Source organism: Fulmarus glacialis, unplaced genomic scaffold (genome assembly GCF_000690835.1).
Source record: "Fulmarus glacialis isolate BGI_N327 unplaced genomic scaffold, ASM69083v1 scaffold316, whole genome shotgun sequence".
Taxonomy (NCBI): Eukaryota; Metazoa; Chordata; class Aves; order Procellariiformes; family Procellariidae; genus Fulmarus; species Fulmarus glacialis.
In genome coordinates, this window is record NW_009218495.1 from 46,724 (window position 1) to 74,468 (window position 27,745).

At 43.7% G+C, this 27,745-nt stretch overlaps 1 protein-coding gene across 1 annotated transcript in view; it reads right to left on the minus strand.

Annotated features, from left to right (window-relative positions):
* The window catches only part of LOC104078409 (DIS3-like exonuclease 2 {ECO:0000255|HAMAP-Rule:MF_03045}), a gene marked incomplete at its 3' end in the record, with an annotated part of 127,019 nt that overhangs the window by 24,103 nt on the left and 75,171 nt on the right, over window positions 1-27,745 (minus strand). The window contains 2 exon segments of the mRNA XM_009580045.1: window positions 7,857-7,936; window positions 23,461-23,634. Of these exon segments, the coding sequence (XP_009578340.1) occupies window positions 7,857-7,936; window positions 23,461-23,634 (254 nt within the window).

Consider the following 27,745-nt stretch of genomic DNA (forward strand, 5'->3'; position numbering starts at 1 on the left):
TGATTTCAAGAGAGATGTTTGGTGGAGGAAAGGTGATGCAATTTGGCCCTCTGATTCCATTCAACCCCGCACTTGGAAATTGGAAGTGATGTGTGTTTCCACACACAACCCCACGTTACTTTAAAAGAAGAGGCAAAGTATACTGTACATGCTGCAGTTCCCCAGCATTACACGGGATTACATTATGGGACACAGCAGGGATCTGGATTTGGCACAGACCCGAGGCGTATTTCAAAGAAACTGCAACCACAAGCCCTCGATAGGACGAAAGGATATGTACCTGTTTCTTATCACTGCAATATGTCTTTTTCACTTTCCTAGTGACACAACAAAAACCCACGAGACTAATCAGCAGGTAACAGGAGAGCCGAGCTAATTATGTTCGATACCAAAGGAAAAACTGACCAAATGTTATGCACAATCCCACTCCTTGTAGGTCGTCTTTATTTTTCCCGTATTTGACTCCTGCAATAAATTTAAGTAAATTGCAGTTTATGGTCATTTTACATTTGACTCACATATCAATGTGGGGTTTCTGTCATGTTCTCTCTAAGCTGGGTCTGGTGTCTGTTCATCTTAAACATCTTACAACGAAGGAAGCATAGTAATTTCATAATGTAACTTTTGACTAGTCCATTCTTCAGTATTTATCTTAAGCAAGCCAGCCCAGCATGACTTCAGTTACAAACTCTTCCTATGCTCTGTGCTGCAGGAACCAAATGGATTAGCTGAAAGGTCCTGTACTTTGTGTTGCTAGAGCAAATTTCACCCTACAGTCCTTAAGGACTTTGCCAGAAGGACAAAGCTGAATAGAAGAGAGAATATTTATGTCTTAAAAAGCAAAATATAAGTGCATACAACTTTGCAAAATTAAAACAACCCAAATGTTTGCAACCTACATCAGGAAAGAATGAGGATGGAAGGAGAAGAATAGCAGGCAGAGATGGCAGAGAACATCTCAGGGCTACCAGGGCTCTACAGGTGTTTTTCAGGCACAAGACACTGGAGCTCACGCACTAGGGATGTCTACTAAGGTGTCCATGAGGTCTAAGAAAAGGAGCCTCAGAATCCATTAGCCTGCAGTAGACAAGGGATAATTTTACTAACATTTGGCAAAACACTGGTTGGTTTTACCAAAATGTGTGAAATAGGCTCCTTGAACATAGGTGTAAGTCCTCACTCTCTGCAGATCTGTTTCTGAAAACTGCAGCCCACAGTGGATTCACTGGTGTCTGCTAAGGAGAAAGGTCGCGCTGCACTCTTCCCAGATTTGGATCACTAAGAGAAGCTCTCCTCTTTGCTTATATACCATTTTCATGACACTTATAGAAACACAATATGTTTGAGGTTTTTATCCCATTCCCCTTAGGTATATTTGATTTCAATTCACCAACAGGTTGAACAGATTTAAAGGGAAGAGGAAAACCAGGGAGCAGCACACTGCAGAAATCTCATTTGCTTAGGTCATTAGGTAAATACTGGGAAGATTCAATAAATGTATCTATATATGACCTCGCTCCAAAATGCAGACATCCAATGTCACTAAGGACATAAAAAACAGGGCAAACAGCCTGTAGAATGTATTTTCTGTTCTGCAGTACAACAATTCCTCCTAGAATAAGATTTAAATTACTTAAGCTTGAATTACTTTGTGAAAGATTGTAGGGATACAGGAATGAAAGAACAACAGACAACTAACCATGTTAGCCATCAATAAAGACACAAAAAGACGTACAGAAGCTCTGTCAGTATGGCCAAAGTACTGCTTTGAAATCAGCATCAGAAGACTTGCACACAGGTAAGACAACCCCTCAGAACTGCACCCCAATCATTTTGCTGCCTCCTTCACGTCACAGCGTGACATTTTACTAGATGGAATTGTCTGCCTTTAAATTTGTCAAATTTCATTTCTGTTCCTACCAGTAAGCAGCCTTCAAACACAACTGCATCAGTTGTGTACATTACCAGAAATACAAACACCACTTGCCGATGATTCCCACAAAAGGTTTGGCAAGTGTGGGAAACTTGCCTGGTGCCACTGAGACATGCAGGTCACCTCACGTGCTCTTACCTGATGAGATCAGAATAAATCTTTAAATGTCTGCACCCTGGCTGAAAACATTCAGTCTTGAAAGTGGTACGGTTTTTTCTGTGAATGCTCTGCAACATTCGTACAAACTGAGAACGGCTCTGTTGTATGCTCCTGGCTGCAGTAATTTGCTAGAAGACGTGCAGAAAGGATCACAAAAGAGTATTGACTGAAATGAACTTGCTTAAAACCTCAAGCTACCCTGAAACAGTTCTACAAAGGCTGTAGAAACTAGGTGCAGTCCAGATCCATCTTTTACTCCAAGATTATGCTGAGTCATCTAAATGGAGTACAGTTCGTTCATACTTCTGAAACTGTTACATAAATAACCTTATTTTCCGTCTTTATTGGAGCTGATCTCTTTTAAAATATACACTCACAAATGCAAATAGCGAGCTTACCTCCCTACTGCTATCATTAAACAATAACAAGCAGCACGACTGTTAATCAAAAGCAGACTCCAATATAAAATCCTCTCAAAACCAGACTGGCCCACTTAAGACATATATCCCTGAAAAGTTTCCAACAGCTGCAATATCCTCCTGCGAGCGCCATTAAAAATACAGCTATTCCCACAACCATCCCATGCTTCCTTTGCTAGTGACACTCTGCTACTGGGTAGTTCTTCATGATAGATTTGTGGATTACTTCTGCAAAAAATTCCTTTCCATCTTTTACTGAGAATGTAGCATGGGTGAGTCCTCCATCCAATGACTGGAACTGATAAGGGTTACACTGAGAAGTTTTAAAACTAAGCAAAGGTGCAAAAACAGTCCCTTATCTCTCTGCTTGTTGCCTAAGATACTTCAAGGCAAAGAAAATGCCTCAGTCTTGAATAAATTAGCAACAAATGCTTGAGGACAAAGAGAATTTCATTCTTCAAAATCCTCTGAAATGCACTGATTTAGCTGTCTGATAGAAGTAGTGCGGGCAATGAGTGGTTTCTTTTTTCTTGTCGTTATTATGGGTGCTATACACCAACAGAGAAAGATGTTCTGAATTGGGCTCTGCATTCTCTGTTGATTTTTGGAGATCTCCTGACATCATGAGGATGCCAGATATGTGGTTTGCTCATGCTGGGGTTTTTTGGTGGTGGTGGTTTTTGTTTTTGTTTTTGTTTTTGTTTTTAAGTGTTTTACATATGGGCAAAAAAGATGGAAAAAATAATAATTTCTTGTAACCACATTTACATTTGGAATAAAAGCCATGTTAACTCTTAACACAACTTTGCCCTCATGAGAGATGCAGCCTTGCCAGCCCTGGATAAGCTCTTAACCTCTGAAACAACTCTTTGTCATAATAATTGCAGCTAGCATAGCAACTTTTAAAGCCAAAAATCCTCAGGGTATCTCCGAAACATACCAAGAGGCTCTGTATGTGCAAGATTGAGGTTCCCATAGGGGCTCTCCTTAACACTGAAGAGCTGGGAACGGCCACAGCTTTGCAAGCAAGTGAACACAAAGAAGTGAACCCAAAGGACTCCCGCCACTGGTTTTGAACCTTTCTAAATTTGCAAATTCCTGAAAAATTTTAAGTCAAAGTACAGATATCTTAAAAAATTTCACACATGCTGATGGATTTATATCCCTGCTTTTGTCAGCCACATTTCATGGGCCTATAATAGTAAACTACATAGTGCTACAGCAGTCAGTGGACCACAGGCTGAAAACCACTGATTAACGCTATCAGCTCACAGTGGACCAGAAAAGTAATGAATCCAGAGAGGTTCAATTTGCATGCAAGAAAATGTCCCAGGAACTTGTGATACAAGACAGATCTGGATGTCTCCTGCCAACTGCAAAGGACAGGTCTGAGGGCTGAAGTCCCCAGTGCTGGAAGCTGAAGGGAATAGTCTTCCCAGCTGGGTAGAGTCCAGTCCTGTCCAGGAACAGGTTGATGGTAATGAACTAGATCTAAATGCTAATCCTCCATCAGCATGCAGTATAATGACTGCAGTGAAGAGTGCATATGTCAGGTAATATAAACACACACATTTCTGTTACTTTCTCCTGCTAGGAACAGACACTATGTGATGCTCATACCCTGGTTGAGGATCTAGCACCTTGTCTCTTGGGCAACAAGCTCTGCAGCTGCATCTCTCAGGTGACACCTTAGAAAGAGGCACAGGATACAGCTTATATTGCCAACTACATGTGAAACAGATATCCCTTACAGGAGGCTCGCAAAATAATGTTTTGATTGGGTTCTTCAGATCAGGAAGTATTTGCAAAATTTAACCTTTGGAATTTAGCATTTCAATACTGAACCATGGTTGGCAGAGGAAAAGGTTCATGAAATGCTAGATCAAGTTTGTGCCTAAAACAGCAGCACATTGGGAGGATAATGGACAGAAGTCCATCAGTACAGTTCTTAGTTGCTTTTATTACTCATCTTCACTAAAACGATTCTGCAAGCATCTTCTTGCACGACATCAGGAGCCTTAAAAATGGAGATCGACATGATTCCAGCTACCAAACTGAACATCTCTGCTTCAGAGATATCTCATGTTTTAAACAAACATTGCAGCACAGATACAACGCTGATATTTCTGTCCCCTGCCTGCTTGGGGACCCACGCTGAACCGGCCGGCCAGCCGCCATGCCTGCTTGAAGGATGCAAAGGATTTCCTGCAGTCTTTTTATGCCGCTCGCTCCCACTCAGCTCCTCAGCTCCCTCCCCGACTGATCATAACTGCATCAAAGACCACGGCCTGTTTTCCTGTCTGTACTTCCTTCTGAGCCACAAGGTCTCCTCAGAATAAACACCACAGATTTCAAAATAAAAGAAAGGGTATTTCCATGGCAGTTCTTTCCACACTGATTTAAAACCTGGTCCTTGGGACATTCACCAGCATTAAAACTGGCTTTTCCAGGGGATGACTTTCCTTGGGCTAAGGCTGAGGCAGTGCTGTGATGGAGTGTGGGCACCACTCTCATGGCAGACCTGAGGCCGAAAGGAGAGGCAGAGAGCACAATGCCCAGGATGGGCACAGTAAGATCACTCTTAAAAAGGCTCCAGTTCAGAGCACCTTCTCATTGAGAGGTACCCGGGGTGGAACAAGCCCGTTGGAGGATGCACGGCTCCAGCCAAAAGGCAGAGAACTGGCACACAAAAGGGCTGCTGTGAGCAGGGTCCCAGTTAATGGTTCATGGAAAATGAGACGTGTGGGCGAACAAAGACCTTCGTGTGGGCGAACAAAGACCTTCAGGCTGGGACAGCCACCAACGGGTGCATTCACTTGTCTGCCTCTTGGATTTTCTCCTCTGAGGCTCATCTGGAGGAAAGTGGAGTGTGTACAATGATCCTGAGATGGATGTGAAACTTTCAAAAACACTAAATCCACACTGGATTTCCCATCCTATAAATTTTGGATACAAGCCAAGCAAATCTTTACTTTTACTCTCTGGAAGATAGTCTTGCCCTGTCCCCTACTTTTTCCTGGTTTCTTCAAGTCTCTTCTAAAACAGACTGGCGAAGTGTATTTTGGGGGAACTGAAAGAGGAGACAGATTCTTGCACCTTCCACTTTTGTTTTATTTGAAAAACTGAGCTTTCCAAACTTTCTCTATGCAGAGTGACCCTGTAGTCCAGTCCATTTTACCTTTCTTTCCCAACTGCCTGGTCTTCCTGGGAAAAGGAAGTGTTATCTTTGACTGCAGAAGCATTCTCTGTCCACTCAGGTAAGTGCATCCGAGATCACCTTTGAAATAACAGGGTACCCTGGGAGGGAGAACGGTGCCTACTCCTGTGGTATATACACGTAGAGACAACCCCTGAAAGCATGGCTTTGACATGATCCTTTCACATATTCCTTAGCTTTCACAGAAGATCAGGGAAGGGCAGGGAAAACCTTCATCTGGAGGCTCCAGGAGGCCAGCACAGGCCTGACACAGCCCCTGGGAGAAGGACAAGTCAGAAATAAACAGGCCAAGAGGACTTGGGTGTTTTCTTTCTCTCTGACATGCAGGCAGCTCCCTCTGCCTCATGCTTGTACAGAGAAGAGCAGAAAGCAACAAAGCAGGGAAGACTGGCAAAGCACAGCAGCATGAATGAAGTCTACTCAGAAGGCAACTTTTAAAAAAAAGAATTCCGCTTGTTTTTTTTTTTTCCTCAGTTGGATTGCATGAGGGCTTGTTCCAAAGAGGCTCGATCAGTTCACGGGGCAGCGCTGCAGCCACCCACCTCTGCATCACAAGGGGATTTGCAGCTGCCAGGCTACAGAGCTCTCACAATAAAGTAATTCCTAGAACCCTCTTGGGTGGACCTTACAAGTAGAGGATCCCTTCTGTAACGGTACGACTCCTTCCTCATAGACTGCAGCAAGAGGCCTCTTACAGCATTTTCTGCAGTTGGAGTCAGAGAGACAAGGCAGACTTCAGAGTGTGGCCACATCCATGATCAGCATCAACAAATGCCAAGTATGAGCGACAGCCCTGCAATGGCTCTGCACACTTTCTGGGAAAGAAGAATTCTTGTTCAAACAGATGTTTCCATTGATACTTTCTCCAAATGGCAGTTAAGAGAAAAATGCAGATGTATGCACCACAAACCAGCTCAGTGAATGGTTTCCTGCAGCATCTAAAACCCAGGCGTATGTGATCGCTAGAGGCTCAGAAGCCAGAGTTTCAACACCTCAGATCTGAGGGACTGTGGGATCACAATACCATCATAAATCTACAGATAATTCAGATGACAAAGTGGAAAGAAGGAGAAGAGAGTTCAGCTTAGGATCTCTCAAGAAGACTGTTTAAATTTTCTGTGAAATAGAACAGCAATTTTTCCTTAATCTTGCCTCAAAACGGCTATTGTACAGTATAATTAGAAATAATTTTATTGGCCTCAAATTTTCTTTCATCTCTGATTTTTTTTATCAGTTTTATAGCCCTGTAATACTATTCTGTACTTGGGTCTAAATGACATGACAATTCATTGGCCACATTGCACAGAATGAAATCAACCCAAAAAACAGGGAATGATGTCTTTGATATCATCATATTGTGATGATTAACAAGAGCAAGAAAAACTAAACACACACAAAAAAACACACTTTATCTTCTTTATTAGTGGTGGATGGGCTAATCAAATCATGCAATATTTCTAACCAAGCCTGTTACTGGATCTCATCAAACTAAATAAGCAGAACTTGGATGGCAAAGTAAGCTTACAAGAGGGAAGTTCCTTAAGTCAGAATCATCAAGATTTGGCTTCTGGAGCTTTACTTTCTGTTCTGTTGGCTTACGGCATAGTAAAAGTACAAATAAGGCAGAACAGAAAGCTTAAAATGCAATGAGAAGAATAACACAACTTATAAGGCACACTCTGCTCATCTGACAATTCCCAGCATCCTATAAACACCAAAAAGCAATTCAGCCAGTGACCTTTAAAAAACTGGATTCCTTTATCCAGCGACTGCGTATTCAAGGTCGAAGTTTCACTAGACTTCAGTCTGCAAGAGTGGCATATTAGCTATTCAGCTGTAACTCCTGTAATGACAGGAGACAGCTGAGATCTCCTCAAATCAAATTACAGCTCTGATTATGCAAAACACTATGGTTCTGCATTTCCTGACACCAAGACTACATCAGAGTGCAGCTTGAAGATATCTGCTCTAAGATTTCTGAAAACAGGCAATTAAAACAACAAGAGAAAAACTAGCTTATTACTCCACTCGTATTTGGTAAAGAATACTTCATGACAAATTATATATACGAATGTGTCAACGGCTGAATATAAACACTGAGAAGTATTTTGTAAAATATATCTCATACCGTCAGGGAGTTGTTTACAGGACAAAGCATCATCAAGATCTTTGGCAGTTGATGGGTCGATGGTGAAAATGCATTCTTTCCTATCCAAGGAAAAAAGAAGAAAAGAAAAATTTATCTTCCAGTCATGAAGAAGGTATCAAAACACAGAGACCATCAGAGACATCCAGACAACAACAACCATGTTTTCAGAAGACTCTGTCTGTTGAAACATCTTCCAATCTAATCTGAAAGTCTAAATCTAATCTAAAAAAAAAGTTTTTAGACAAGTGAATCTCCTTGGGTTTTTTTCCATTTTTCTTTTTGGTTTAACTACTTGCTCTTAACAGCTTTCATCTCATTACTGATTTTCCTCCACAAAAACTAAACAATTTAGCCCATCAAGTTCACTCCAAAGAAACAAGCAGGAAAAAGACTTGATGCCTTGCAGCTAGAGTAAAAATAAATTGTTCCCAATTGCAAAGCTAAATGGAACACAAATAACCCCCATGCCCATGCATAAGAGCAGATATCGCAGCGTCTGAAACTCCATGAGCACAGCTAGCATGGAGCAGAGGCAGTGAAACATCTACAAACCAAGCTGAATGATAACAAAAATGAGTGAGAGTTTTGGTCTCAGTAAAGACACCCAAGGGGTGCAGTACTTTATAACATCTACATTGCCTATTGTGCACCAAAGGGAAAAGCAGGTTCAACAGGAAACACTATGAAAGTTATAGAAAGCAAGCTCCAAATCAGCTAATTAGATCTAGCAGATCAGCTTGGTGCTTAGGAAAAGCTGAACGCCCTTTCGCATAAGCTGTACTAGGTGGTACCTGGAATATGCAGCCCTGCCCTGGAAGGCTTACACAACTATGTCCCGGGTGGCAGGGACACCAGGAACATACCACGATGGACCACAGATAGGGTCTAGGGCCACACAGATAAGACAAAACAGAGCATCTGACTCGGGAATCATCATGTTTAATAGAGCAGAGCCTGGCACCAGTGAGACCCTGAAGCACTCAACAAAGCACTCAACTTCCTAAACTCCTGCTTTAGGGCCTCCCTTCATCCTGGGCTGCCCTACAGCAACTTCTTGCCCGGGGCCCCTGGACTATGTGTGGAATGTGGGACTGGAGCTGAAAAGAAGTGAAGACAATAAAGGAATGGGTTTGATGGTTTATTTTGCTTTTATCTTAACCTTTAGAATAAGTTCGGCCCCTCCCTAGCTAAAAGATCCCCAAGCACAATGGTATAGGCTGAGGCTGCCAAGGAAGAGATCAGACTGCTGCTTTTCTTCTTGCCGCAGAAAAACTCATATCGTGATGGCAACTCCCTTCTAGAGATATATAATGAAAACATATATTATTTTTCTTACAGCATAACCATTGTATACTCCTGGGGTAGGAGAGGTAGCCAGGGAAAAATTACAGCAAACTTTTAAAGGAGCAAGTGTCACGTTGAGTTAGCAAGTCTTAGTCTTTTTGCATGGGTGCTTGCACAGTGAGAGCAATGTCTCTATCTTTGCAGGCCTATCACTTTGGTACTTAAATGCTCTGGGTGGTATCTGTTGGTGTCAGACAGCTGGCAGCATGTATTTATATAATTCCACCAGGCACACTAAATAGAGATTTTCAAAGACATAAAAATCAGTAAAGCACTTCACTGCCTTCCGAGACTTTGAAAAATCTTTTAGAATATGCTAGCTTTCAGGTTGGATAGCAAAGCTGCCTTAATCCCCAGATGCACGTTAGTTTCTGATCCTTCATACGCATCTAAACAAATTAGAGATTGTGACACTGAAAGATATAAAATCTTTTCAACTACACCAGGACTTTGATCTGTTGCTGTCTAGCTATCCAGCACCGGGAATCAACCAATTTTTAAAGGCTTGCAAACCACCTTACTTCCATAAATATATATTTCTTAAAATTCCACCTAAGGATGGAATTTCAGGATACCTCCACTCCAAGGTACTGTGCAACTTTCTTTAGGGAGCCGTGCGTATGCAGATACACAGACACCTATACTACAAGCAGTATGGGGGCATGCATGTGTGCCAACCTGCATGTATTGATACACCAGGTCCCACTAACTCACAGGGTATAAAGGCAACAGCATCCTGGCCCTGTGACTCCCCCCCCAGCCACATCTAGTAATTCTTCCTTTAAGTTATTTCATTTAAAAGAGCAAATGGCACTGAACGGACACTAATGGCTTGCTTTATCTGACAAGTGAGCAAGAAAAAGGTTTAAGAGCTTCTTCAAAGAGAAAGTGGGTTCCTGTGTCAGGGGAATAGACAGCTTATCCCAGATGTTTGGGGCCTGCAACCACAAGCATCTGCCACCCATTGCGAACCGTAGCTCCAGGCAGTTCAAAAATTAGCAGATTGGTTTCAATGAAGTGCATATTTGCAGTCTGCCCTGGAAAGGAGTGAGCATAAATACACGGGTGCCAAATTCTGAACACATTTATATAATGGCAGCAACTAACGGGCTGCTTTGCTGAGATGTATTTGGCTAGTCAAATCTACTGCAGAGGTCAGCGGTGGCCCCAGTTCAGAGAGCCCAAACCTGCGGGGCCAGCGGGGCAGCCCCCAGCCCCCCGGGCAGCACTTCATGCAGAGCCTGCTGCCCTTGGGGACACGCTGGCCAGGCTCCGAGCAGCCTCTTAGCATGCAAACTGCAGGCACAGACACAGCTCGCCGTCTGAGATACTTAAACTCACAGATGCAAAGCTGAAGAGGGGTCCAGACAAATACTGGTTTAGCATTTCTCACCAGCACTTCTATGTGCAGCACAGCTGGGATATGTTTTACCACCAGGCTCAGATCCGCTTCTCCTTTAAAACTACTCAAGGGACTTGGACTTGCAGCTTGTCACAGGCAGTTTATTCTGGGCACAGACTGCAAGGTGAGGTAAGAAAGTCACTGAGCAAGTAACACAAGGAATGATACTCGCTGGCATAAGGACTCTGCGGAAGTGTCACAGAGCCAATGGCCAGATAGTCAATGGGACAAGAGAAGCCGATCTGCAAGCAGAGCTCAAAGTTCATAGCAGTGAGATAATCCTGGCACACAGGAGTACACCTCGCTGAAGTTTTCTAAGCGAATTCCGCTCACCAGTAATTGCATTATTAAGTGTGATGAATTATATTTCTGGTTTTCAGTTTTTATTACTGGAGAAGTTTCAGATGGCTATAGGAACGAGGGCTGGCATGTGGGAAAGAAAACAATTCACTGAGTGATGGGATCGCAGTGCTGAGCCTGAGGGCAGCACCCCACACACGTGCTCCTCCAGGGCAAGGTCTCCAGGGAAGGCATGTTCTCAGCTATCTCCTTCTGCTTTTCCTCCAGCCCTACCGGTATCACCTTTTATCTCCAGCATGCTGCAGAGAGCCGCCTCTCGTACCGGAGAGAATCGGCGCAAGGCAATGAAAAGCAAGGGGAGGAAGGGCTGGGTGTGGGCAGCGCAGCCTGCCCACTGCTCTGCAAGCTGTCCCCTCCCTGGGCACCTACGCCAGCCACTCCTGTACAAAGCCCCAGGGAGGACCCTGGAGGCAGCTGACAAAAACCATCTGGGTGAAGAAACAACATTGCTCCCAGCTATTTGGCAAGTCCGCTCCGCAAAGAGGAAGGAGCCGTTCAAATTCCTCCCCTGACCGTACTGTCTGGCTGTACAATACCCCAAAGGCTGTGGCACAAGGGATCTCGGAGGGATCAGACCACATTTCTGACCGTAACAAAACCAACCTGCAGTGGGTTGTATGACTAAACCTCAAGGCAACAGTACTTTTTATGCACCTGCTAACAAAGGCGTTGCTTATGCACAAGGAAATAGCCCGGCTACATGCATGCACATCTGCACTGACCACAGGTAAATACAAATTGGCAGCTGTCTCCAGCTTCTGGAGGGGCACCAAGGTGACCTTGTGGGTTAAGGAGCTTGATCACTCCCCTCTCCCGCTTATTTAAAAGCCCCGAAGGAGCCATCTCTCATTGTCATTACACCTAATAAAAATCTGTTTTATTCATTTAAAATTGTCAAAACACACTTTGTAAAAGCAATGAGATGTTCCAAGTCCACTCATTCCAACATACACACAACTTGGTTAGTTAAAGGAAACCAGTTTAGGAGATACAGACTCACACAGAGTTAAGAGATTTTCTGGTCTTCATGGTGGAAAGGACTAGAGATAAACATGTGCCTTTAAGAACCCCCCAGCCTCCTCACACTGATCGAGAACAAACATTTTGGTGTGGAAACTTCCACTTTTTACAGGAGCCTCTTTGTCCAAAACATATGCGTTATGCAGGTTTGCAGAGGTGGACCTGCTCTGGCTTGGAGTTTCTGTCGATGGAAGAATAAAATCTTTTCTCCCTCCTCTTCGTGGCCAGAGGTTTCGTGCACCAGAGCGAGGCAACGGCTACGAGAGTTTTGGAGTATCAGGGGATCAGCTTGCACTGATCGCTGTGGACCTGCAAGCAAGGGTCCGGAAAGCACATGCCACACACAGACTGCCCAGACCCTGCCAGCCCCAGGCAGTGCCCGGGAGCGCTGACCCAGCCACCTCCAGCCCTGAGGCACTGACAGGAGCACTGCTAAAGCCAAAGCTCACACACTGGCTCCATCTGCCATCTTGCAAATCAACCACCCGGGAGAAAAAACTACAGAATAGAGCACTTAGTTTATTAGACTGTAACGACAGCGTCAACATATACAGGCTGGTATATCAATCCTAATTTAAGGAAAGCTAATTAAGTGCAGTTTCCCTTTGCACAGCTTATGAAGACTAATTAAAGCGGACAAGCATATCTGCAGAGCAGTTCGTCTTTTTACCTTTAACAGGATCTAAAATAAATGGCTAGTGCAGCGGTAGAGGTAAGATAAGTAGTCTGTTGGTGAGCTGGAATTACTGTCATGGTAATTAAAACAATCACAGATCACAGGACTGCAACAGCAGTTTGTTTTTCTTTGTGCAAATACATACATTTACGCAAAGGTATTCGCAAGAATCAGCAGAAAAAATACTGTACAGTTGGTGCTGCAAGGTTCGGTACAGTATTTCAGTTTTTGCCAGCTAAACTGTTCAGAATTCAACATATCAGAGTTAGCCATAAAATATAAATACCTATGTCACAAGGAGATTACAAGTCCCAGTGGTCAGGGCTCCATCTTCACTCAAGTGGAAGGCTACTTGGATCAAGATGAAGCATTGCATTTGTAAGCCATGGGCTCAGGCTGCATTAGAGGCAAGGTTTCTGGCATGGCTAGTTATTGGGCAAAGTTTGGGTGTTACCAGTGTGACTTTCTGTAAAGGCAGCTTCGTGCTGCCAATAGAGGAAAGTGCCAGTTTGTACACAGTAGACAAAGCAGCACCCTGCAGCCACAACTAGACAGCCTTCCCAGCAGCACACAGATGAGTCAACCCACCAGTGGAGACACAGAGGCCAGATTTGCACCCCTGTAACAAATGCCAACAACCGTGAAATAACCATTCAGAGAACTGCATGTACCCACTAGAGCATCAGAAAACCCTCAGTGAAGCAAGATGATGTCCTTACCAGCTGAAGTGACCATTTGTGGGAGGCAAAGTCCTAAAGAAGCAAGTACAAGATGGCTATTCAGGAACTAGGGAAAGCAGAGATGGAGGAAGGACGTCCCGGGCACCACGAGCACAAGTCAGCTGGGCAGCCTAACCGCATCCACGTTCCTGCATGCTGCAGATCACCATCCCTTCTGGCCCTGGCTGCAGCCATCACCAACTGAAGTCACCCGGATTGAAGCCCCAACTTTACCATTTGCCTGAAGTTGGACTGCTCAGGGCTGAGGTTGTGCACAGAATTTAGACTGCCAAGTCTCACAAGACAGAGAGAGCTGGGAGCCTCTGCAAGCAAACCAGAGCACCTACAGAAGGAGTGGAGCAGGGAACCACCAAAGATCTCCCAACAGGAGACCCAGGCAAAGGAACTTGAGTAGAATTAAGGTGCCTGAACTTAATTACCTTATTTACCTCCCCATCCTGACTCTCTCCCAAGGGCAACTGAGACAGTCTTCTGCAATGTTTACTGGTCATTCATGAAAACCAACACATCCACAACAACTACAAAAGAGAACAAAGAAGCCATGGCACCCACTAGCATGGAAAAGGTGGCTGAATCCCACTGCCTGTGAATTCCCAGCACACAAACACTGCATGACTGCAAATTCAAGCAGCTCAGTGGCTACCCACACACTGACCATCCTGCCCTGCCCCAGGCTCGGTGTTCACAGCCCACAGTCCCTCTAGTCATCGAATGGCTCCTGAAGCACCAGACTAAATCTTCTACAGAAGTGTTAGCCTATTTCCAAAGACCAAACTGCTGCAGCTGGAGGTGAGACAGTAATGACCATCATTTTGTTTATTAAAGTTTAGGCAGTGCAAGCCTTCTTTAAACTTGAGTATGTCCGTGCTAAGACATTTACAGTACGAGTGACTGCATGTCTAGACACTTGCAATGCATTTACATTCTTCTAGGGACTCCTTAGGTTGTCCTTTTCTCTCCACTTTGTGAGTACATACAATAGCCTGGTGGGAGTGAAAGCTCAGCCTCCTGGTTTACCCTTATTAACTCCAGCTCAACGCTGGCATTTTAAAATTAAGCATAGCAAACTTTTAGAATCTTTAAGCTCTTCAGGTCATTTCTAAGACCCTGCTGAGCTCCATCTTGCAAAAGTTAAACAGACATCATTTCTCAGAGCTGGAAACAGTTGTTTTAATTCGGGAACAGGCATCCTAGAGCTGTCAACTCACTCCAGTGAACGCTAACATTTTTTCACACAACAGCCCAATTGTTATGGCAACCACCAAAGTCAATCTCGTTCTTCAATCACAAGTAAACCCAGCTCGACCATGGTGTCTGCGCAGGTTTGTTATAAAGTGCCAATAAGCATGGGACCAATTCCACTGATGTTCATCACTCAAATGGGGATGAAGTACTCTTTCTCAGAGAGAAATTTCAGAGAACAATCAGTGCTTGAACATTTTAGAGACTTCAACATCCCACTTCTAAAGACATCTATTACGTGTAGTGTCTACCAGATTTGTCACACTTGATGCTGGCAGATTTTAGTTAAAACCCCAGAGTGGCTCCTTCCAAGACAGATTCTTAAAAGGAAAATATTCAAAAAATATGCATGCAATAGAGGTACCCTGACAAATCTCTGAAGGCACTCTGAATGCCCTGTAACACACTGACAAAGATACTCGACACATCACAAAACTCTTTTTGCATGGTGCATAAATTTCAAAATGAAATTAAATTATAAAATAATTGGAAGCAAAAACTGCCCTCTCCAAATACTAATTGTCATAAGCCCCACGAAAATCCAGCACAGCATAAAATGCACTGAAAGCCCAACTTTCTACATCAAGCCAGTACTGTTCTTTTTAATTTCTCTGCGTTTATGTTTTAGTTAATGTCCTGTTCTGGTTCAGAAAACAGACGTTGGTCCAAGAGAGCCGCTGACAATGAATCCTGATGTATTACACATCTACAACAATAAACATTTTCATTTTCACCAAGGACTGCTCACTAGATTGCCGAACCAGAATCAATTATTCCTTCTATATATTTATGGCCTCCAAGTAAGGAGGAAGATGAAAAAAAGAGCACTGCAGTCTTGTAACACACCTAAATGGCTTGAAAAGCCAACATATATATAAACGAGATCGGAGTCTCTGAGAGACCAAGTACCAGCAGTATTTCCTACAAGTCATGCTGTAATTGTGCCACAAATATAATGAGGTCTCTGCACCACCACTATCCCACGCAAGAAGGTGGAGTGTAATTGAAAATGCACTTGCATTATATAAACTACTTTAATCATAGATGCACAGAGCTAGAAATGGAAGAGACATTAGGTCATCCAACCCCCATAGGTCAGAGCCGGACTACTCGTGACAATACATTTGCAAGGACTTTCTCCAGTATAGTATTAAGCATCTTTAGTGATGGAGTTTCCAATACTTTCTTTAGCAGTCTAAGCTACAGTCTATTTTAGGGTGGACAGGAGAGGTTTCTTCTTTGTTTTACCTTACTTGTCCTCATAAGCTTTCTATCCTCCCACCACCTTAAATGATTCGCATTTTTTCATTTTGGTCCACATATTTTAACTATCAACTACTATAACTTTCACAAACTTCTAGTTTCGGTGTTGGCAAATACACACTGAACAGTCAATCCTTCCTTGTAAATCAATCCCTCATCTCCCAGAATATTTTTGTCAGTCTTTTCCGGACTGCCCCACTTCTAATCCATGCTGTGATACTTCCAGTACAACCCTGCCTCATGCACCTGCATGTGGGCCATCTATATTATGATTTTTTTTTTCTTTTTAGAGAGTGAGGATCTGAGAATCTGGGAACAAGGATCCAGTCACCCAAAAACTTCAGGGCAGATGGACAGGTCAAAGCATGCTTCAGATCACTCCATCAGAATGGAGCCACCAGGAAAATGTTGTTCCTTGTAATGACCAGCCTGTCCTAGTGATCAGTGATCAGCCCTGAAATATCACAGTGGGAATATATTGCCTCACCTGCTGAAGTAGTTCTGGGTTTCTCCATCTACAGCATCAGAGACTGATATCCAGGTTGACACCGGGACTTGGATCCTTCATCTCCTATCCACCCCCATGCTATCTGATCTGTAGTGAGATAAGGGCACGAGCCACGCACCGTGATACCAAGGAAACTGGCAGTATTTGGCACACCTGAACTGGGCCACTTAACATATATAAACTTGAGAGGATAGGGCACTTTCTTCTGCTCATCAAAAGCCCATCTTGTGATCCAGTGGAATCCAGTGAGAAATGGACACGTTCTCAAATTGATTTAAGATTTTATCCTCATCTCCTTCTGTTATTCTCTCCATTTCTCTCCATAAAATAGGCAGCCAGGCAGGAACAAGACTGCATGTATAACAATCTAGTCACAAAAGTTATGACTGTTGTCCACAAATAAACAGATTCTTAACTAAGCAAGCTTAGTTTTGATGGCCTACAAGATCAGAACACAATAATCCTGTCCAACTACACACCACCGATTCTGCATGAAGCTGCACTTCCAATGACCACACGTGCCTTCCTGTAAGGAAAAACACCAGTGAAGTTGCCAGTGTGTCTATGTTACCAGCACCAGATGCTGGTAACAACAGCATCTGAGAGAAAAGACCATGCATCATTTTGTACAAAACAGTGTCACCACAATTGCCGTAGCTATAGTGTAGTAGAAAATGTTATGAAAACAGAGAGGAGGATCCGAAAAAGCCAACCAGAAGCAAGGAGCTGAATCACATCACTCTGACAGCAGCACCGTATTTATTGAGTTTTACTTACTCAGCTAATGGGTGAGGATGGAGCTAACACGAACTCTCCTCACCGATCCAAGAAGGGTACTGTTCCCCAGACTGCCTGGACAGCAGAAGTACCCAGAGCAGGTACAGCCATCATCACCATCTTCTGGAATCAATCCTGTTATAAAGAGACTAGATCTGATATCCTTAGACACCACTGAGTAATCCTTTGTATGCCTTGTATCTCCCTATGGAGAACATTAAATTAGTCACAGAACAGCTCAGTGAGAGGGCAGAGATCATAATCTGGCCCTGTTTGTGTCTCCACTCCACGCCAAGATAACAGTCAGGTCTGTGGCAATGTTGCTTATACATTTGCTAAATAAGTCATTTCTCAGTTTCCATCAGAAACCAGAGCATTTTTACATATCCTATTATAGCTGAGTAAGTCTTGCTCTACTTAACGCTAGCTTTTTGTAGTGGAAAATCTCCAGGAAACAAGCTGTTTAATGATGTTTTATCTGACTTGCACTCATTTCTAACTAAAGTCGTCCACCTGCCTTGAAAAGACATCTGTTTCAGAGGCTGACTGCTTTCCTCCAACACCCCTTGTACAGCTCAAGGCTGCCATTTTTATCATCACCTCTAATTTTATCAGCCAATAATCTCCTCAGGCATCTACAGAAAAGAGCATGCTGTCAAACCTTTACTATAAGCACTGCTAATCCCTGTTACCAGCTGTAACACTCCTCAAGAAAGAAATAAATAGTGGGCAGAACTGCAGTGCAGGTACTGTCCTGCTGCCGGTGCTTTCCAGTCAGAAACAGGGCTACAGAGCTTCCCTCCACAGTGGGCACAGAGACACAGCAGAGCACCTCCACTCTTCCTCCCTTATCAACCAAAGGAAGGATGCTACATTTCTGAACGGGCAGCCAAAATTACAATTTGGCCTTCAATAACTTGGATAGCTTTAGGTCAGTTGCAATTGAGGTCACATGCTGAAATACCAAGATGCAAATTTTAACTGAAAGCGTTAGAGCTCTTTGCCTGCAAGAGCAAAGTTCATTAACTCTGCCCTGCAAGGGAAGCAAGTGAGCATTAATTGTCTCCTGCCAACGCAGTGGATCCTTGCTGTCCTGCGGTCTGATGCCCTCCAGGCCTTTTAGCCTTGTGGGAGGAATGGATAGTTATGCTGCCATTCAGAGGGACCTCAGCAGAGAAATGGGCTGATGGGAATCTCATGAAGCTCAAAGGGAAAAGCAAAGACCTGCACATGGGGAGGTATAACCCTGTGCACCAGTACAGGCTGGGGACCAACCAGCTGGAAAGCAGCTTGGCAGAAAAGGACCTGGGGTCCTGATGGACAAGTTGAACATGAACCAACAACATGCCATTATAGCAAAGGCGGCCAACAGCCTCCTGGGCTGCATTAGGAAGAGTGTTGCCAGCAGGTCAAGAGATGCATTCTTTCAGTCCTTCCCCTCTACCTGGCACTGGTGAGACCACAGCTGGAGTGCTGTGTCCAGTTCTGGGCTCCCCAGTAGAAGAAGACATCTACACACTGGTGCAAGTTTGCTGAAGGGCCTCAATGGTGCTTAAGGAATTGGAGCATCCGACCTACAAGGAGAGGCTGAGAGAACTGGGACTGTTCAGCTTCAAGAAGAAAAGGCTCAGGCAGGAAGATCTTATCAATGTGAAAATATACCTGATAGTAGGGAGTAAAGAAGGCAGAGACAGACTCCTCTCAGTGGTATCCAGCAACAGGACAAGAGGCAATGGGCAAAAAATACAGGAGATTCCATTTAAAGGTAAAAAACGCCCATGTTTTTATTGTAAGGGTGATTGAACCCCAGAACACGTTCCTCAGGGGGTTTGTGGAATCTCCACCTTTGGAGATATCCAAACTCCAAATGAACACAACCCTGAGCAGCCTGCTGTAGTTGACTCTGTTTTGAACAAGGGGGTTGGAGTAGATGCTCTCCAGAGGTGCCTTCCAACCTCAGTCATTTAGTGATTCTCAGGAGTTCAGAGCTGCTCAGTTGAAGTCAGTCAGCTTCTGCTCCTCAGACCACATCCATCTTGTAGATATTTCAGAGTTTCTTGCCACAGCACCCTTTCTCTGCTCAGTATTTTTAGCCCGTTGTTTTGTATTTTGCCAGCTGAGAAACTGCAGTTTGTAATTTTACCTTCAGCTTCATATTTCTTCTTAAAAGTGAATACAATGTCCTGTTTATAATAATAAAATCACTAGTTGGCAGGATGACATCAAATGGAAAAAGAGAAAGCAACTGGAAAATTTAGAGCAAGCAATTTTGAGTGCCAAGTTTCACATTTGTAATAGTCCAGCGGAGGTCAACAGGCTCACTTATTATTAGGCAAATGGTAAAGAAATAGATATCCTCAAGTTCTTCCACGTTAGACTATATAAACCATCTCTACTTGAACAGGCTCTAGTGCTTTCCAAAAAAGTGATGTTATACATTTTCCACAGTAACACCAACAATGGGAGACAGGCAAAAGGCAGAACTGCTTTGCAAAGAACGGCCTTTTTTCTCTCTCCAATATTTAGGTTTTTGTTTCCCACTATGATCGGACTTTCCTGGCTTTAGTTTCTTGTCCCAGTTAAGCAATAAAGGAAACAAAAAGATATGAATGAAATTAGAAACATTTGGAATGAGTCTTAGAAATAGCTTTTGGGTTTCTTAGATTCCTGGCTTCACCTCTTCAAATGGCCTCCTCCTCTAGCCCCCGTCTCCTGCACCCACCTCTGAAATTTGCATTTCCTCCTTTGCCCTGACCCCTCTTCTGCTCAGGGGCTATATTTTGTCCCACACTATTGAAACACTAAGTGCAAAGCAAAGCAAACAAGGAAGTGAAAATTACATGTTGAAACACTGGAAAAGACCGGAAAATGGTTGAAACTTTGCACCCATCAAAATTTGTCTCTATGACACTAATCCTCCAATGTTTCTCTAAAAGCAGAAACCAAACACTTCTCAAACTTCTAATGAAAAAATACCGATTCCAGTCAACCTGAATAATAAAATGAGAGCTCTGGTCCTATCTGTATTATCACATTTAAAGTCCCTGGAAGGGAAGTTTCCTCAATCACGCTATTCTGATACTTTATGAAACTTCATGCTCTCTATAAAATACAACTGCAGTATGTGATTCCAACACCTAATACTTGCCTAGTGCTTTTCATTAGAAGTTTTTGGTGCTCTTTACAAACAAGTAAGCTGGGAGTGCCTGTGAAATACTTGCCTAATTTTACAAATAGATAAGCCCACACAGGTAAAAAGCAGATGTCCATGGCAAAACCGTGCACTAGTGGCAGAGCAGAGAGTTAAATCAGCTAAAAGATTTCAAAGCCATCCACGAGGTTTGGATCTTTTCTGCCTTAAGTAATATTAAAATATTATGTAAACCTTTCTTTGTGAGCCATTACTGCAGAAACGAGAAAAAAAAAGATCTCTTGGAAATAATTCTGCACAGGCTATGTAGGTGAGATCACAGTTTCTATCCAAACAGACTATGCATGGCAAGAACAGGCTTCCTGTAAAACTGAAAGACTTGCAGGAAGACCAAGGAACATATTTACAAGATGGCATGGACAAAATATCCTTCCCTCTTCTTGCCCAGCCTCAGCAGCTTGGTGAAACACATTGTCTCACTTTCATCTAAAACCACACTCACAAATGCCTCCGGTGCAGAACCTCTACCTCCGTGCTCTATACACTGACTCACAAACAGACCCGACCACACTCAGGACACTGGTTAGCAGAACACAGAAGTTACCTTTTGAGGAGGAAAGAGTCATTTCCCGTGATGAAAGGAAACAAGGAAAAGTTATCTCAGGAAGAGGAAACACCCGAAAACCCAAGACTTTGTTCAGGTCTCAGTTCCAAATCCCAAAAGCTTAATGCATGACACTAGAAAATTTACAGCACTGTGTTACAGAACTGGAGAGGATTTACTAGAGATTGAAGTATTTTAAGCCAAACTCTAATATGTGTTTACTCTAGTCAGGTGAGCAATGTGTAAACTGAACTAGGATGAGCTATTTAGAAGTGTTAACATTGCTGTTTCAGGAAAAAAGATGAATCTTTATTTCACTGTAATTTATCTTATATAGTACTCTCAGAGTACTGTACAGTAATGTGGAGAGCCTGACAGACCACCATGCACAAAGTACAGCAAAGACGGGCACTCACAGATGCAGGTGCCATTGAACACGGTGTGAGCTCCCCTGGAAAACAAGGCACAACTCCCGTGTGCACCCAGACCAGACACCCAGATTCAGGGTGTCTTCCTCTGGATGCCAGCCTGGGCCAGTGTGTACCGGCTATTTGTACGACACTGCAGACCACAACGCACTTACTGCTGACATTATGAAAGCTAATATTTAATACCAAGTTAAAGCCAAGCTACCTTGGGATTTGTCAAGAACAGTCTCTCAAGGTCTGATGGGTGAGACCAGAAGAGATGGCGGCCAGGTCTCCAACTGCAGGACTCCACTCAGATACGATTCACACTACATTTACTAATAAAACTCATCTTTTTCTGGGTAGACAAACCTCTCACTGTGAGGAAACAAAAAAGAAGACTCATCTGTATTTTACTTTCCATAACTATAAGTCTCATGTTATCTCCATATGTGTTTAGACCACAGACTAGTTAGTCAGTGGTGTGGCAGTTGACATTAAAAGGATTAGTAAATTAAGCTCAAATAATTGCCTTAAAAACCTTGACTGTTAAATGTTTATATTTGAGAGGATCAAAAGGAAATCTACTTTGTAGTGTGCACTGTGGTCGGGAAGGGGCAGAGAGGGATTTAAATGGCTTAACTGCAAAACTGTTATCACCTTGATAAGTCGCAGTGTAATAATTCAGCAATAAAAGCAAGAAATGCACTTGGAATTTGTTTCCAAAACTGATTGTTTGACTGGAAATAAGTCAAGCTCTTTACTTGCTTGAAGAAACAGAGAATGCTACTGAAATGTAGTCAAGAATATAAAAATAAGCACTTTCCAGTGACTTCTGAACTGCAGCATTCAATATCTTTTTTTTTTTTTAAAGCTACTTGAAGCCTACAGTCTGGATCTGGTACCTGAGTGTTACCACTAGTCAAACAGGAGTGTGATTCTCCCCTGCATTATTCTATTGTATGGCAATGGAAATCCAGTAAAGCTGAAGCAGTAAGGAAATTGCAGGCAGGATTAGGTCCAAAGTAACATCTGGAGTCTGGGTACAGATACAAATGGCTACAGTTCATCAGCTTATCTGCTCAAATTGCTAATGTCCATGCCAATAACACAGATAAACTAAGAGTGAGAGGAGTTTGCTACATATATGCAGGTGCTTGTACCAGTGCAGTGTCTTGAGGAATCAGGCTCATGCGGCTGTCTCCCCTCAGCAATATGCAAGAAAGCAATGAATCTGCCAACTGAGACAAGATTCTCTAGCACTAGGTGGGAGTGGAACACACCAAATCATCTTAATAATGTATTTATTGTTTTGCTTTCTTGCACCTTCCTTTATTGCAAAGTGATGTTCTAAACAAATTACTTTTCTTTTGTCTTTAAATCTTTTCTAGTAAAGACGTCTCTGAAATCTGACACTTTGCAGCGTAGCAAATCCACTAGCTTTGGGTAGTCCAGCAATGTCAGAGTGTCCAAAAGACCATGGAGTTCCTGAAAGCTGGTGGGAGCATCACTAAGTTGCAGGGATGGCTAATGTGACGTAGGTGGTCAGCACAGAGTTGTCAGGCTGCAGGGAGGGACTGCATTTGCCAGTTGCTAACACCTGATCAAGAGCCGTCATAAACTCCACATGACACCAGTTCTTCAAAACAGAGAAAAATGTTGAGACTAGACAGGAAAACGCAGGACAGTCTCTACCTGTGCTTAAGTTTCAAAGTAACAGTGTCCAAGATCATTTGATCTGCCAGGCATTCAGAAAATCTCTGCTATAAAACTACCACTAAAATACGTAATACATTCCAGACAAAAACATAAAGCTTTCAGATTAGGTGCCAAACACCAAATTTTCAGTTTTCAATAGTTCTTTTGAGAAAAAGACTCTTTGCCTCACAAAATAGTTCTCCAAATAATTGATCTTTTGGATTTGTAGGTACTTTCAAAAGCCGTTTCTTTCCATGCTAGCACAGGTAATGTGCAATACAATACACGTAATAAAGTCAGTGCCTTTTCAAAGTGTGATGAAAGCAAAACAAAACAAAACAACCCTGCAGCAACCCAAGAAGGAATGTCACACCACGCTTTTTGTCGTTACCTCAAATCTCTTCTTCTGGCCATCTCTCCCGGTGAGATAACCCAGGGCAGGCTCTGGGGAAGACATTCCAGGGCTTCGGGGGAAAAGTCAGAGAAATCCACACCGTACTCCGTCAGGATCCCTTCTGTTTCTGGCTCAATCTCTCCAGCCTGTCCAAGACTTTTGGCCAACTGCCTGCAAAAAGAAAGAAAGGGATGCTTTTTTAAGTGTCTTAAGTGTCTTTAAGTGTACTACTGTCATGTTGTTACTGTCCCCGCAGAGAGGCTGCTGAGCCCTCAAACATACTCTTTCACCCATTCACTTCTCCCTGAGAGTTGGCAGAGGACTTAGCAGGAATTTAGACCATACCATGACTTATGTCTGCTGGAGATGCAAAACACTAGCCAGACAGTACCCTGGGCTGTTTCGTGCATCTCATTTTAAGGAGACGTTTTATATTATTAGGTTTTTGCAGAGGTAAGAAAGTGTCAAATTTTAGAAAAAAAATACATTCAACGGGGATAAGAAAAGCACTGCCCTCCACACAGGCAGCTCTAGCTTTACACATGGCTGGTTCCCTTGAGATCCTCCTTCCTCTCCTCACCACTAAAAAACGTGACTCCCCCCGCCACTACCTGAAATGGAGAACAGGTTCCCACCAGATCCTAGACAGCTCTGCAGAAGACTGCTCCCAGGGAGCTCAGCACACTGCTCTCCATCCTAAAGGATACACGTCTCTGCCTGGGCAAACTGATGCCCTGTGAAGACACCATGGGGTGTGAGGAACCCTTACTGCCTTCCTTACAGGAGTCGCATGCACAGACATGCCCACAGATTGTCTTTCCAACCATTTTCCAGGCTCTTTCCAGGACCTAAACATTCCCAGTAGTTTGTCCCTCCTCTCCTAGCTAAGCAGAAGCCTCTGAACCAGGAGCTAACTGGAGGGGAGCCAACGATCTAGAAGCAAGTCATAGACAGGGGAAACTGTCCTCCACATGCTAATAGTCTTTGATGGAATATTTTGCACATGTGTGGATGAGGCTGCTGCTCTATTATGCTTAGAGAAAGTTTCCATCTGCTCCAGTGCAAACTCCAGCACGCATTTGTCCAAGAGCTCTGGTGTCAAACAAGCATTTGGCTCTGGACATAGCACGCAAACTGGGACTCTAAAGGAGTGGGACATTTGTTCCCTCCCGCCCTGGTTACAAATACTACATGAGAACCTATGTCCCAGGTGGTTCCCCTTGTCCCCTTTCTCATCCCCAGATTGCGCTACAGTACACAGAGTAATTTTTTTTTTTTAATACACTGCCATTAGGGCGAATGGCACATTATAGCCAACAGAGATAAGGCTCCTGACCCAAGAAAATTACAACTGAAATTAAGGCAAATCCATCAAAATATGACACAAAAGAGAGAGGTAATAACACAGCGCAAAAACAGCCACTCTAATAAGTGTTTTTCCACTGCATAAAATACACAATCATTATATTGATCCTTCTGCTTTAATTCCAATGAGTGAGAACAGGCACTAATTACTTTCCTAAATTGGGGCCAAAACAGTGCACTTGTCATTTGGACGAGCAAGATGCTCTCAGGGCTTCAAATGTGCCATAAACCCACAGACCAAACCCCATCCGCACAGCGCAAGCAAGCCCATCTTCTTTATGGGAGCACAGCTATCTCTCTTCACAACGGGAAGGGCTGCGTAATAAACCTGTCACATTGTGTAATATGCTGGAAAGGATTGCGTGCTTCGTGGCGTGGTAAATTGTAGAGTTCACATTGCCTAGCTTTAAAATAAAAATGAAAACAAGAATAAAAGATATTTCCCTCCATTGTTTCGATTTTATGTACAAACTGTATGGCAGAAATACGTGCGCGTCTGGCATCGAGGCTGAGTTCTCTGTTCCTGCAGCTTGGTCCCAGTCTGATCCTTATTTTAATGTAAATAAATGAGGCATCAGTTTTATCTCCCTCTCTCTCAGCAGTAACAATAAACCAGAGAAATCATCACTTCATTTCCAACATCTAGTGCAGAGCTGGGAGACCGAGGAAGGACGAGCCCGTGGGTCTGCAGGCCCACCAGCACCACCAAGGACAGATTGAAAAAAAAATTTTGCCCTATCAAAAAGGAATGGCAAGGGCTTGAGTCTCAGGTGCCCCTTCTCTTGCAAGGGTAGAGCTGGGAAGTGCACCAGGAGGGCGGCTGGACGTCTGCACGACAAGTCATGGAAAGCAACTCTGAATGCCAGAGTGCTTTCCAGCTCAGTCTTGAAACCCATGTTCTTTTGATCCGTTTACTGAAATTAGATTACAAACCATAAGGGGTTTACCCAGAGGTTTGATACAGGACTAATATTTTTTAAATAGTAATTAACATTTGATTTACAGTGTTCCAGGGAACATTTCCCAAGTACCTTGAAACAAAAAGTGTACAACTGACTTTAATTGGGGCCATGTTACAGTCACGCAGACATGATGACTTGCATCAGAGCAAAATCTGACAGGACAGCATGTGATCAAAGGTAACGCATATAGGATCACCGATGGCCCTGGAGTAACAGCCAGGCTGTAAAATCACTCATGGGGCTCCACGGCCACCAAGGGTAGCAAGAATAGTTCAAGAGGCTTATAAACAACAACAGGCACAGGGCCCAGCAGCAGTCAGACGTTCACTCCCAGGGAGTCACGGTGTCTGTGACACCCCAGGCTTGCGCGTATTTCTTTTTTTTTAAATGTTAAAAGGTAAAAAAAACCTATAATGGTTACAGACCAAACATTTCTTTTCTGTGACGTTGATGGGGGAGCATTAGAGCACCTTGGAGGGTTCCTTGAGTACCCTTGGAGTGATGTCAGACATGGCGGCAGCGTGCACCGATGGGAACGTGCTGCAGCCGGGGCATTGGGCAGCACACAGCACAGGGTATTCCTCCAAAACAGCCATAGCTGCAAGCTCATTGAACTGCTCTGAGCTGCGATTCACTGGAGCTTGACCTCCCATGCATGTGCGCATGGGGCAGAGCCACACTCATGCTGCCATCTCCCCCTTCATGGTGACACTGATGGCATCTATTCGACCACCCATTTCTACATTCGAGCCCTCTCCACACCCCAGACTCAGCTGAAACTGGCCAACGTGTTCAAAGGTTACATGATAAGAACTCTCCAAAAAGACAAAGCATAATTACATAAGGCTTGTTTCCTTTGGAAAGCCAGGCAGGCTCCCAAATGGGAGTGAATAACTTCCATGGGGACTTAAAAACCTTACTCAGTCTCTCCTGGAGCAGACTTGTCCACAGTCATCCTACACGGAGGGTTTCTTTCAGCAGCAGGAGAACATCCTACACATCAACAAGCCACTGCTCCTAGAGGAAGCTTATATGGAGCAGGAGAGGGGACAGCGAGGAAGACCACCTGGCTGCTCCCACCGCCCAGGGCCCGGAGCTCACAGGCAGAGCTGCACAGGCTTGATAAAGCCCAAAGGCCCCAGTGGAGATGGCTGCAGGGCTGAGTATCACGGAGACAGAGAGCTGTGTCATGGGAACCCCCAACGCCCAAGAGCACAATCCAGTCCCACTCCGCACCATGGAGCTGCCTCCCTTCAGCTGCCAGGCCACCCGCCATCGGAGCACAGGAGCAGCATGGTGCTCCCCATGAAGGTGGGGCCATCCCACGCTTCAGAGTGGTATGGTGATTAGCTGTGCCGAGGGGACACAGCTTTCCTGAGAGACAGTCCCATCTGCAAGAAGGTGTTTTTCCAACAGAGCTACACTGCTTGGGAATCCGACCTTCCCTCAAGCCTTACAGTGAGCTACCCAAGGCATCTAGTCATTTCCTCTCACGCCAAATATACTTGTGAATTAAAAAAAAAACAAAATAAAATGCCAGAGATGAAAGGAATTCAAGCCACTTGGATGGTTTTGGAAAGACCGTCAAGTGAAAGAACATCCTGCAACGTTTCATTTTATTGCGAATGCCGTGACAAATCTTGTCACCTTGACAGACCAATATCTAAGGCTCTGAGCTAGAATAGCCACGAGCCCTGTGTGACACAGAGGGAATCAGTGATTCAACATTTTACTACTACTTTTTTTTTTTTTTTAACAGTCTCATCCATCATCATATGTGGGGGCAAAAAAAAAAAAAGATTCTGCTTTAATTATCTCCAAAAGCGTGGAGACATCTGGACTAATTCTCCAAACAGCCTTGGACTCCAACACTGAAAAAAGGTCCCCAGAAAACAACTGTACGTAGCAGTACTTGTAATATTAATCTGGAAAAGGAGAACATTTTGGAGCTATTT